The sequence below is a fragment of the Vombatus ursinus genome, unplaced genomic scaffold, assembly GCF_900497805.2.
Source record: "Vombatus ursinus unplaced genomic scaffold, bare-nosed wombat genome assembly UNPS02014826.1, whole genome shotgun sequence".
Classification (NCBI taxonomy): domain Eukaryota; kingdom Metazoa; phylum Chordata; class Mammalia; order Diprotodontia; family Vombatidae; genus Vombatus; species Vombatus ursinus.
Window position 1 is genome coordinate 12,103,609 of NW_020954604.1, and position 13,239 is coordinate 12,116,847.

At 41.5% G+C, this 13,239-nt stretch overlaps 1 protein-coding gene across 9 annotated transcripts in view; it reads left to right on the top strand.

Annotated features, from left to right (window-relative positions):
- Window positions 1-13,239, top strand: part of TRERF1 (transcriptional regulating factor 1) — a 288,027-nt gene that overhangs the window by 236,639 nt on the left and 38,149 nt on the right. For all 9 annotated transcript variants that reach the window (XM_027838387.1, XM_027838389.1, XM_027838391.1 and 6 more), the window contains 5 exons: window positions 417-792; window positions 1,549-1,615; window positions 5,588-5,727; window positions 5,885-5,988; window positions 8,693-8,768. In XM_027838387.1, the coding sequence (XP_027694188.1) occupies window positions 417-792; window positions 1,549-1,615; window positions 5,588-5,727; window positions 5,885-5,988; window positions 8,693-8,768 (763 nt within the window). The remainder of the gene's footprint in view (window positions 1-416; window positions 793-1,548; window positions 1,616-5,587; window positions 5,728-5,884; window positions 5,989-8,692; window positions 8,769-13,239) is intronic.

The window sequence follows — 13,239 nt, forward strand, 5'->3', positions numbered from 1 at the left end:
GTTTGTCCTCTGGGAAATTGATGGAGAATTCCAGGAGACTTTGCAGCTGGATTCCACTCAGCAGATGGGAATGTAGTGATAAGAACCAAAGAATCTGAATTTATAATCCTTCCCTCAACCCCTGCTCCTGCCACCCCCATCCCCCTCTTCTCTAGCTTTCTCTCTCTCTTTCCTAAATTTTCATATTTTACCCAAACCTTGTATCTCTTCTTTGTCCAGGCCAAAAGGGCTTATTCTTGGGGTTCAGCTTTCTAACCCATGGGAGTGGTGAATGGGGTATTGTGGAGCATGAGTGGAAGGAGGGGGTGGCAAAAAGGAGATGACATGTTCCCTTCATACCAGTGGAAGTGATGTGCATGACCTGGAGAATTCATCCAAGTAATAAATATTTGAAATGAACTCACCTTGCCTTTTAGGAAATACCCAGAAAGCATCAGCCAGGCATGGCCAGAGCTGAAGAACACTTTAAGCCCACCCAGGACAAGAAGAAATATCGCCACCGTCCAGAACCACTCTTCATCCCCCCTCCCTCCTTTAACCTGAACACCTCCTCTTACTCAGCGGCCACCTTGTATCAGAGCCAGCTGCGATCCCCCCGCATCCTAGGGGACCACCTCCTGGACCCCGCTCACGAGCTGCCTCCCTACACACCCCCACCTATGCTGAGCCCTGTCCGGCAGGGTTCTGGCCTCTTCAGTAATGTCATGAGCACCTCCTCCCATGGTGGCCCCCACCCGCAGCTGCCACTCACTCCCTTGACACCCACACCCAGAGTGCTCCTCTGCCGTTCAAGTAAGTTACAGCTTTGAATTCCTCGTGATGTCTGGGTTGTTATCAGAGTCCTTGATATTGCCCCTCTCTATTGGTGCTGGGTGCCCTATGAAGAGTTTCATACATGTGGCCCTACATCTAGGGGCGTTTAGCCTTAAATAAAGGCATAGTGACCTGAAAAAATCATGCAGATGTGACAGTAGAATGAATCCTCCAGCAGGATTAATTATTGTATGCAGCAACTGGGTAAGTACATCCCACAGTGGTATTTAAAGTGGAACCATGAGAATCTTGTGGTCAGGAAAGCTGGAGTTCAGGCAAATTTCCTACAGATTCATGAGATACTTAAATGATACAGCAGAGATGGGCTGGCTGGCTGTAGCAAGGGAGGATACCTTCCCTGATGGTGGTGATTTTGTATTTATTTATTTATTATTCTTATTTATTTGTTCCTTCAATATGGGGATACCTCCCACTGTTATAGCTCTGCAACTCTTCTGTAATTTACTGACTTAGCTGCCTGGGCCACCAAGAGGTTAAGTGACTTGCCCAGGGTCACCAAGCCAGCATGTATGAATAGCAGGACTTGAGACACAGTCTTACTTACTCCTAGGCCTGTGAGTGACCTGCTTGCTTCTCCACTTTGTCCATAGATGGGGGAAATATTCAAGGCTGATGAAATAATGGAAATGCTGTTTGAATTTCTTGTCCAGGGAGGTAGATGGACCTTCCTGTTTCCTTATCCCCTTCCTTAATGACCTCTGTCTTATATTTCAGACAGCATCGATGGTGGTAACTCAGCACTCACACCAGGCCTTGGGGAACAGGCATTGGATATTGAACCGTAAGCAAAACTTGTTTGTTTATTTATTTAAAAAATGACAACAACCACAACTCATGTACAAGAGTAGTAGCCTTGGTCCTGTGTCCTCAAAAGGGAATGAGGTCACTAGTGCAAAGGGAGAATTTGAAAAGTGCTGCTATCAGTTACGTTGTATGAGAGAGGGTACAAAAGATTCTGGCTTTGGTGCTGATAGGGAAGGGTAGGAGCATAGGCAGGCAATCCTGCAAGATTCCTTTGGGCGGTCCAGTTATTGAATACTAATATTTCAGGCTTTTTAAAAAGCCCATTTGTTTAGTGCAAGCATAAAATTATTTCTTCAGAGTCCTTGAACCCAGATGTGCTTCTGCTTTCTTTCTTTGTTTCTTCCTTCTTCCTTCCTTCTTTCCTTCCTTTCTTCTCTTCCCTTTTCTTCCTTCCTTCTTTCTTTCCTTCTTGCTCCCTTTCCCTTTCCCTCTCTTCTCTAACCTTTGCAGATTTTGCCCAACTCTTGGCCAAGCCAAAGAGACATGCTTAGAATCCAAAAAAACTGATATACCTATATCTCTATCTCTATCCATCCATCTATCTATCTGTATTTTTTTTTTCTAAAAGCATATCACAGTCCTTTACCAAATGTATCCTTTAATCCTAGGTACTCTTTTTAGTACCATAGCATTTCTAGTCTGGTAACGCTTTTAGAAAAACCAATGAAGTTAGTTTCCTGTGACTTATTCAGGAACCACCAGCTTCAAATGATCCCTTTTTTGCTTTTTTAATTACTCACAAACCACCTATTTTATGATTATGTTCAAAGATTTCCTTGGGTATTGAACTGAAGCTCATTGGTTTACAATTTCTGGAATCCACTTTTCTTCCCTTTTTGAAAGGTTTAGCATATGTCTGTGTGCCATTTTCTGAAAGTACTGTTCTTAATTCCTTGACAGTTTTGAGCAATCACGTCCCATCAGCAAGTTATTTCATTCCCCTGAGACTTGGGCTTAGAAAGTTACAATTATTTAAAACAGCTAGGGTTTGTTCTCTTTCTGTCTGTCTCTCCCTCTCTCTCTCTCTCTCTCTCTCTCTCTCTCTCACTCTCTCTCTGTCTCTCTCTCTCTTTCCTTTCTCTCTCTTTCTCTCTCTCTCTCCCCTCCTCCCCCTCTCCCTTTCTCTCTCCCTCCCTCCCTCCCCACTTCCCCCTCTTTCCTGTCATATTTACCTCCTCCTTCATGTTTTGGTTTCAATTGTCTTTAAACAGCGGGGGTGAGTGGGGGGTAGGTGTTGGGATGTGTGTAGTTTTGCCCTTCCCTGTTTTAAGATCATTCTCTTCAATAGAAAAAGACAGAAACAAAAATAGTTCAGTAGTTCTGCTTTTTCTCTTGTCATCAGTTAATGTTACACCATCTGCCCCATGTAGTCATTCTAGTCCTTCCTTGTTCTTTTCCTAGTGAACGTATCTTTTTTTTTTTTAAAAACGCACTTAGCTTATTTCCTCTGCTGCAACCCCCAAGCTCCATTTATTCTGGGATTTATTCTTTGGTGGATGTCTGACGTTCTTTTGCATTTATCCTTCTTTTCGTGTCCCTGTACCTACCTTTTTTACATATGCCTTTAAGATTTCGGCTCACTAGAGAGAGTGCTTTCTGCAGTCTCAACATACAGGCTTCTCTAGATATCTTCCCTTTTTATTCCTTATCTGGGTTACTTATGGTTGGATTGCTGAAATTTGTTTTTGAGTGCTTCCTGTTTTTGAACCACTCTAGAACTGAAATGAATATGCCTTCCTGTGCCCCCAAATTACTTTGTTGGCTGTCCTGAATCCTAGGTTGAGATAGTCATTTTTTTCCTTAAGGTTCTGGATGCAGTAAATAGAATACTGTGTTTGGAGTCAGGACGGCCTGAGTTCAAATCCAGCCTTAGATAATTACTAGTTGTTTGACAAGGGCAGTCACTTAATCTCTGACTGCCTCAAAGCAGGTATCATTAATAAAAGGATTTATGTAAGTACTTACTAATGAAGTATCTTCTGTAGTTGTCATCTGGCCAGGTAATCTCTAATATATCCATTCCTACAACAATGTCATTTCTGTTTGTCTCTCATACAGTTCTCACCCAAATGCTGTCTGCCATACTTCCATCCTTTGCTTTCTGATTTACACCTGTGTAAATTCTTCTTGCCTGATAGTTATACATTTCAAGCTTGAGACTCAGAATGTCATAGTTATCTTTCAGTTTTTCATCTATCAAATGGGCAAAATTATACCTCCCTGGTGAACTTCCCAGGGTTATATGAAAGCTCATATGAGATAATGTTTGTATAAAATACTTTAAGATATACAAGTTACCATGTGAATATGAGATATTATTCTTGGCTTGAAACCATGTTGTATGAGGCTCCTGGGATCATAAGATTCAGAGTTAGAAGAGACTTCAGACATCATCAAATTCAGCCCCCTCATTCTCCTGATTTCCCTTTCTTCTGAGGCAGAGAAAACTTGCTTGGCGCAACTCATTTAGTAAGGTTGTAATAGTAAGTAATAACTTACTACTAGTAGTAGTAGTAAATAGCAGATCCTCTTACTCCAAGGCCAATATTCTTTGTTGGAACTTTATGTATAACCTGGAGAAGAAGATCTTAGGGGAAACACTGTTGGTATCTTTGTGTATTTGGATGTGTTGTCATTTGGAAGCAGATTAGACTCATTCTGCTTTGCCCCAGAGGACAAAATTGGTATAAGTGACTGGAAATTATAGAGAGCTAGATTTCAACTTAATGTAAAGAAAATCTTCCTATGCATTAAATTGGTTCAGAAGGGGTTTGGCTGCCTCTTCAAGGAGTGAGTTCTCTGTCACTAGAGGTTTTCAGGTGGAAGCTACATGGCTAAGTAAAGTCAGCAAGCATTTATTAAGTGCTTACTCTGGCAGGCACTGTGTAGTAAAATACAAGCCAAAAGAAAAGCAGTCCCTATTTTCAAAGAGCTTACAGTTGGGCGGGGGTGGAGGAGTGGGGTTGTTGTTGTTTGGTTGTTTTCAGTCACATCTGATTCTTTGTGACCCCATTTGGGGTTTTCTTGGCAAAGATACTGGAGTGGTTTGCCATTTCCTTCTCCAGCTCATTTTATAGCTGAGGAAACTGAGGCAAACAGGGGTTAAGTGACTTACCCAGGGTCACATAGCTAGTAAGTGTCTGAGGCCAGATTTGAACTCAGGAAGATGAGTTTTTCTGACTCCAGCCCCAGCAATCTCTCTACCGCACCTTAAGGGTAGGGGAAACAACACATAAAAGGGAACTGAAAAGGGGACGGGGGGATGTACCCACTCAGGTCTGGAGGAAAATCAGAATCAAGATTGTTGGATTGGGAGACAAGGAGTGAGTTTGGTACTATTCTGTGGACTTCCTCAAAATCACTAGGGGTTCTAAGACCTGCTCACCAAAAGGATGAGGCCACTTTCTAGGTTGGGAAGACTGTTGGGGCATGGAGAGGACTACTTCTTAACAATGTTGTGTAGGATAGGACTTGCTTAAGGAATGAGCTAGACCCCATAACACCTAAAGTTCCTCTGGCTTTAAGATTCTATGCCTTAATATTCCCTATTTCTCCATATGAAATGATATTGAGCCCATCTTATGTCCTTCTCCCCTGCTTTTTACTCTTAAAAGTGCCAGTCATAGCTTCTTCTTAGTTCTTTTCAATTTTAAGATGTTCCAAGTTGCTCTGAATTAGTCAGGACTCCCCTTACTGCCTTAAGTGGAACCCCATTTGAAACTTTCATCTCTCCTCACTAGGAAAGGCTATTCTCTTGTCCCAGGGCATGTGGCATGCCTGAAATTAGAGGTGGGGTAGGGGAGGAGAGGGTCCACACTATAAGGAAATGCCTCCTGAGTTCTTTCAGCACAAGGAACAATGTTTTACTTCCTTAGTTTCTGACAAGCTGCCTTTTGTAGGCCTATCATAACCGGACACTACATTGCTGTTTTTCTTCTTGTCCTTAAAGACGCATCAACATTGGTGTGAGATTCCAAGCAGAGATCCCTGAACTCCAGGATGTGTCTTCCCTGAGCAAGGACACACACAAGGCCACACTGGTATGGAAGCCCTGGCCAGAGCTGGAAAACCAAGAGTTCCAGAAGAGAGGTATTGGAATGTGGAAAAGATTGGTTAGGAAATGCTCAAGTCCCCCATTCAATTTCTGTCCCTTTTCCTGGGACCTTCACATGGTCCACAGATGCCCAGTCAGTCTAGTTAATCCCTAGTTTTCTGACAGGTCTCTGATGCCTCTTCTTTCTTACAGTGGAAAATCTACTGAATTTGTGTTGTTCAAGTGCGTTGCCAGGGGGAGGGACAAATTCTGAATTTGCCTTGCACTCTCTCTTTGAGGCCAAAGGTGATATTATGGTAAGTATAGGAAGCTTTATGATTAACATTGCTAGGGGAAAAAAAAAAAGCATTTTCTGAACTTATAGTGCTGGCTGTTGAAACACAGACACACACGGACACACACACACACACACACTCTCTCTCTCTCTCCTGTTTGAGTGATTAATACTGATATCAGAAGCCTGACATTTCTGTTTCAGTAAATGCAGTGAGTGCTGAAGAGTAGGTAGAGAATGAATGAATTGTGCTTCTGTTTATACTTTGGATTCCCAAGGTTAATTGTCAACACTTGTCCCTTGGGAAATGAGGGTGTCTGCATTTTATGGCTTGAATTTCACCTTAGGGAGCCAGGGTGCCACTAATAGAAGCTGAAGGACTTACTTAAATAATTAGTTCCCCCAAAATGGGTGTGTTATATAGTAGCCAAGACAGTCTGTGACCTTCCTAAGACTTCAGCCAAAGTTTGGTCTTTGTTCAAATGTCTGCAGCTCTGTAGGTAAATATTTCACATTCACTCTGATGGTTTGTGTCCCTTTCTTTGCCTGTGTACCCCCTTGGATACCACCAAAATATTCCCTAATGCCCCCCTTGTCAAATAGGGGAGGTATTTTAACCCACTGAGTAGTAGATTGAACTGAGAGTTGGACACTTGGATTTCAAGTCTTACCACTAACTCAGTCAAGTCACTGAATGTCTTTGGGCCTCAGATTTCCCTCAGTATACTGTTCATATTGTACATGGGGCAGGGGTGGATGGGTTAGGTGGTCCTAACTTCATTTCTGGCCCTCCAGTTCTATGAATATGAAAATGAGGGTCATATAATTCCAAAGGAGTTGTGATGAAAAATGCTATCCATCTCCAGAGAGAGAACTGATGAACTCTGAGTGCAGATTGAAGCATATTGTTTTTCATTTTCTTTATTTTCTTGTTTGTGTGTGTGTGTATTTTCTTTTGCAACATGGCTAATATGGAAATAGGTTTTGCGTGATTCACATGAGTAATTGATATCATATTGCTTGACTTCTTCAAGGGGTGGGAGAAGTATGGGATGTAGGGAGAGAATTTGGAGCTCAAAATTTTAAAAAATTAATGATAAAATTTTTTTAATGTGATTGGAAAATATTTAACAAAATAAAGAAAAATACTTTAAAAAAAGAAAGAAAATGAGGGTCATAATGATCAGTCCCGAACTATCTCATAATATAGTAACTTTATCCATATGGCCACTCATTTTAGCAATGCAGATCATACACTGAGTCAAGTTAATGGTCTCCAAATAGTTCTCATTTAGAGGGGTATCCTCTTCAGACTTGACTGGGCTTATTCTTGGAGCACAACCAGGGTTTGGCAATGAGTATGATCTCTGAGTATTTTCAGCTTGGCAAGCCCAGCTGGAGATGCTCATAATTTTTGTGATAATTTGTCAAAGGGTTCAGAACCCAGTGCCTGCCTGAAGGGTTAATTGGAGCCATAGTGAAGAGAGAGTGACAGTGTGTCTTCATGCTTTTTTTATTTGGTGGTATTAGGTGGATGAGAGGGTGGGGTGGGGTGTGGGCATATGATTTCATCAGTGTTAGAAGCTGCTTTGCCCACGACTTCCACTGACTTGAAAAGAAATCTCCTGGCCCCAAAGCCAGCTCTGCTCACTGTTATCACTCTGAGTGTCTCTTAACACTGTTAATGTTCTTTAATTTTCAACTAGTAGCATTATTGTTATTTCATATCAAAGATTGCTGAGGATAAATGAGGTCATAGATTTAAAAGGCTTTGAACTGGCAACGTTACAAGGAAGTATGCTGTATGCCCAATATTACCAATGCTGTCAATTATGATCTATTGTATAAAACAGGCTAGGATAGGGGACTGTGCCTGTGATTTCATTAATGGGGAACTTCCTTCAGCAATGCAGGGTGTCATCTCCTTTATATTAATTGATAACTATTCTTTAACTTAGATAAGCCTTAGAGAGTTGCCTGTAGGACTGAGACCTAAGGTGACTTGCCCAGAGCCATATAGCCAATATATTTCAGAGGTGTGAGATATATGATAGTTATTTAAAAATTTTTTTCTGTTAACAAAAACATTTTCTCCCTCTTCTACCTCCCCCTCCACCTCATTAAAAAAAAAAAAGAAAAAGATTTAAAAAAACCCTTGCAGCAGTCAAGCAAAACAAATTCCCACATGGCCATATCCACAAAATATGTCTCATTTTGCATCTTGAGTTTGTTACTTCTCTGCGTGAAGTGGGTAGCACACATCATCCTTGTTCCTCTGAAGTAAAGTTTGGCCATGTCATTGGTTAGAATTCTCAAGTCTTTACAGTGTTGTTATTGTACAAAATGTTCTCCTGGCATTACCCTCTTCACTCTGCAATATGATAGGTATATTAAAGTACACAATCGATCTCTTCTTTCCTTGGAGCATCTTGAAACTTCACTATGCTCTCGTTGGCAAGATGCTCTTCCCTACTTCTGCCAGGCTTCCCAGCCCATTTGGCAGAACCATCGCTGTCCCTGGTTTTCCTCTTAGTGAAAGACCATCTCAGGATGGTCCTAGGTGTTGATGTGGGTGGCATAATGAAAGGAAATCTCATCCTTCGTCTTCTGTCTCCTTCCTTCTCCCCACCTCCCCTGATGTTCTTCTCCTTTGGGTGTAAGACTCTCCACTTGGCCCAGGATACAAGTGATTAATGCTTCTTCTTTTCTTTCCCATGGGTCTGTAGGCTGCTTTGGAAATGCTCCTGCTGAAGAAACCTATCAGATTTAAATGTCATCCTTTAGCAAATTACCACTATGCTGGTAGGTTCCCACTTTTTTCCATCTCCTCTCATTGTTTTCTGAGGGAATGAGGGAAAGGGCATTTTTTCTTTCTTTTATTTTTTTAAACTGCTGTTAATAATGTTGTCTGCCAGTTAATTATTTTATGGTTATTATTTACTTCAAGGCCTTCCAGGCGCCTAGCAAAAGCTGGTGATTTTATCTACTCAGTTGGTGACTATCTTTATACTCCTGAACTCAGTGATGGTGTGACTGTCAGGTTGCTTTTTGTTGTTGTTCAGTCATTTCAGTTATGTCTAACTCTTTGTTAACCCATTTGGGGTTCTCTTGGCAAAGATATTGGAGTAGTTTGCCATTTCCTTCTCTGGCTTATTTTACAGATGAGGAAACTGAAGCAGACGGGGTTGAATGATTTGCCCAGGGTCACACAGGTAGTAAGTGTCTATGGCCAGATTTGAACTCAGGTCTTCCTGACTCCAGGCCTGGCACTCTATCCCACTGCACCACCTAGCTGTCCTGTCACATTGTTAAGGGGTTGCTATTAGGTTAATGTGAAAAGAAGGTGGGTACCTTGTGTTTAGGGTATGTGACGTCCATTAGTGGTCAATTGGGAAGAAATTAAAGAGGTTATGTGGGTGATTTCTCATTTTGCTTTTCATGATAAACCTGTGGTAAAACATATTAGCAAGAGCTTTATGAACCTTAAAGTGCTATATATGCTAGATGTGATGATGATGATGATGACAATGACAGTGATAATGATGATGACAGTGATGATGATGATGATGATGATGATGACAGCAGCATGGTAAGTGGAGCATCAGGGCAGCTAGATGGCACAGTGATAGAGTACTGGGCCTGGATTCAAGAAGACTCATCTTCATGAGTTCAAATCTGGCCGCAGACACTTAACTCACTGTGTGCCCCTGGGCAAGTCACTTAACCCTGTTTGCCTCAGTTTCTTCATCTGTAAAATGAGCTGGAGAAAGAAATGGCAAACCATTCCAGTATCTTTGCCAAGAAAACCCTTAATGGGTTGGAAAACCACAAAGAGTTGGAAACAACTGAACAACAACAACAACAACAACAACAAATGAGGGGCATCATGGTGTCATGGATAGAGTGTTGAATCAGAAGACAGGCTTAACTTGAACTCTGGTTGCAGATAGATAATCTCACTAATATTATAAACTCATTGAGAACAATTATCTTTATGTCTGCAGGACCTAGAATAGCACATAGTAACAGTAGAGAATTAGTCTCTGAGTCAGGAAGACCTGAGTTCAAGTCTGTCCTTTGACACACTTTCTGGGTAAGTCACTGAAGATCTCAGTGCCCCTGATAATGCCCTAAAACTGTGAATTGTAGATGCATTGCTGGGGGTAGAGGATTCTTATTGGGAGTTCCCTATCCCAATCAAATCACATGGCTGGGTAAAATAAAAGAGGCATAAGAGGTCCCACTATCCTCTTCAACTTTTCTGGCTCCTGGATAATAATGATGTGGTTGACAGTATCCCTACTTTTTTGTTTTTAGGGGGAATAAGGAACTTTTGAAGTTTAATGAATTCAAAATCAGGAAAGAGATAAGCTAGGTGGCATAGTGGAGTCCTTGACAGACTCAGATACTTACTAGCTATGACCTCTGTTTTCTTGGGATGGGCTTGCTTCTTCTCCTTTGTGTGTAAGACTCTCCACTTGGCCCAGGATACAAGTGATTAATGACAAGCTATGACCTCTAGGCAAGTCACTTAATCTCAGTCTGCCTCAGTTTCTTCAACTGTCAAATGGGGATAATAATAACACTTACTGCCTAGGGTTGCTGTGCGGATCAAATGAGATAATAATTCTAAAGCACTTAGCATAGTGCCTGGTACATAGGTTAGATAAATGTTGTTGTCATTACTACTGTTATTGTTACTATCTCCTAGGAGTGTTGTGAGGATCAAAGATATTTGTAAAGCTCTCAGCACAGTGCCTGGTGCATAGTAGGCATTTAATAAATGCTTATTCCTTTCTCTTCCTTCCCTTCTCCAAGGTTAAAATATTAATTGCCTAGCAGTCAGTCTGGCCAATTAGATTCCTATAACTCCCTAGGCTTTCCTTAGTGAACTTTACAGCAATTTAAAGTAGTTTAAAAAAAAAAAAGGAATGGAAAAACCAGATACTTCTCTAGTTATGACATACAGTTGAATGGACAGCTCATCAAGTTTTACTATATCAGCATATGTTCCTCAGACAGATATTTCTGGTGGACGTTGTATTGGACCCAGTGGGAGGTCAAGAGTGGACCATATATGGGGGTGGCACAGTGGATAGAGCACCGACCACCGGCTCTGGAATCAGGAGGACCCGAGTTCAAATCCAGCCTCAGACATATAACACTTAACTAGCTGTGTGACCCTGGGCAGGTCACTTAACCCCAATTGCCTTGCCAAAAATAAAGAAAAAAAGAGTGGATCACATGGTGTTTGGGACATTATATAGCCACAGCAGGGACCTCAAACTGTTCACTGCCACAAGATTCCCCCCAATCATTTTCTCACCTGTCTTCTAACAGGGCTACTGTGTGCCTATGTGTCACAGAATACTGTGATCTTAAAAACATCACAGTTTGTAGGTGGTGCAAGATAAACATCTATGGAATACTCAGTCATGAAGCATATCAGTTTTATTCATCAAACAAAATGAAGAGAATAAAATGTAACTAAACTAATTTTTTTTAATGAACAACCAAACTTCACTGAAAGAAGTGCAATTTCAAAAAAGAGGCATACTAGCACTTTTTTTTTTCTCCTGGAAACATCAGGATGGACCTGGGCACATGTAGCATGCATACCTGTGGAACATCCCTGTGGTATGGAGAACTCCCAGTGATCAATCTCCTTCTACCAGGACAGATTAGCACCTGTCCTGTGTCTGATAGGTTAACTGACTTGTCCAGCTTGTGTATGTCAGATAGCAGATCTGAATCCGGGTCTTCCTAACTCCCACCCTTTCTCTGTATCCAGTACACCATGTAACCTCTCAAATGATGACAATAGATGACATTTTAATGGCCCTTTATGGTAGGCAAAGTGTTTTACATGTGTTCCCTACTGTCTCTTTAATTTGCTTTTTAGGTGAGTAATTACAGTAATATTCACCTACTAATCACTTCCAGAAAGCATGGGACTGGGTGAGGGCCAAGCAACCAGATTTGTGGTGATGATGGAAGGAGCAGGGACAGGATGAGGAAGAGACCATTTAATCTTGACTCAGAGACCGTATAAAAATGACTTAAACGCTGAAAGATGATTGTTTCATGTAGTGTGGCCATCCAAATGTTTTCCTTCCCGACGTCTGCCTGGAAAGTGGATAGAGGGTTGAGTTATGGCTCCAGATGAGGCTATAGAAGTGATTTAGCACTTCTATAATTCCCTGACTTTACTCATTCAGTGTTTTGTTTTGTTTTGTTTTTAGTAGCAATGACATATGTTCAGTGTCTCAAAGTGTATCTGAGTGCTCATTTCCAAGCTCTACCCAGAGTTTGTGTGGGAGCTGGGGTTGTTACCACTCTCCCCTCCCCTAAAACAAGGGCATTTGGACTTGAGATCATGGGAGTGATATCAGTGCTGCCAAATTAACATTGGTTCGTTGTTAGGACTTGGGACTCTTTTCATACATGCAAAATTTGGGAAATGATCTTGTTTCTCTTTTCGCTTTTCATTGTTCTCATCTGTTTGGAATCTTTTCCAACATGGGGTTCCAGGGAGAGGAAGTGGAGTGCTGGAGGGTTGAGGGAGAAGTAGGGGGCAGTAAAGCGCTAAATCCTAAGGTACAAGTCCCCCAGAAGGAGTCCTTTTGCCAATCCAAACTAGTCCTCATCTGATACTAGCATCATGTCACTAAGAGAATCCTAAAACCACATTCAGGAGTCTGAGTAAGGCATATCTTGTCTCACGCTGTCAGCGCATTGTCTAAGATACATCTTCTGAGAATAAGATTGAAGAAGGCTGATCTCAATTCAGGAGAATATGGAGAAAAGAGAGAGAACCCTTTCCCTTACTTCTCCTTCATTCTGATAGAGGTAGCTGATGGTGCAGTGACTGGACATGGAGTCAGAATGACCTGAGTTCAAGTTCATCCTCAGACATTTACTAGCTATTTAACCTCTATCTGTCTCAGTTTCCTCGTCTGTAAAATGGGGATACTATTAGCACCTTCTTTCCAGAGTTGTTGTTAGGATAAAATAATATTTGTATGGTATTTTTGCAGACCTTAAAACAAATGCTACCATTGTTGTTGTTGTTGTTGTTGTTGCTATTATTCATAAGTGAAAGGTGAAAAACAGAGTCAGCATAGTAGAGTAAGGGCAGCTAGGTGGTACAGGGGCTAGAGTGCCAGGTCTGGAGTCAGGAAAACTCATCTTCCTGAGTTCAAGTCTGGCCTCAGACATTTACTAGTTGTTTCACCCTGGGCAAGTCACTTAACCCTGTTTGCCTCAGTTTCCT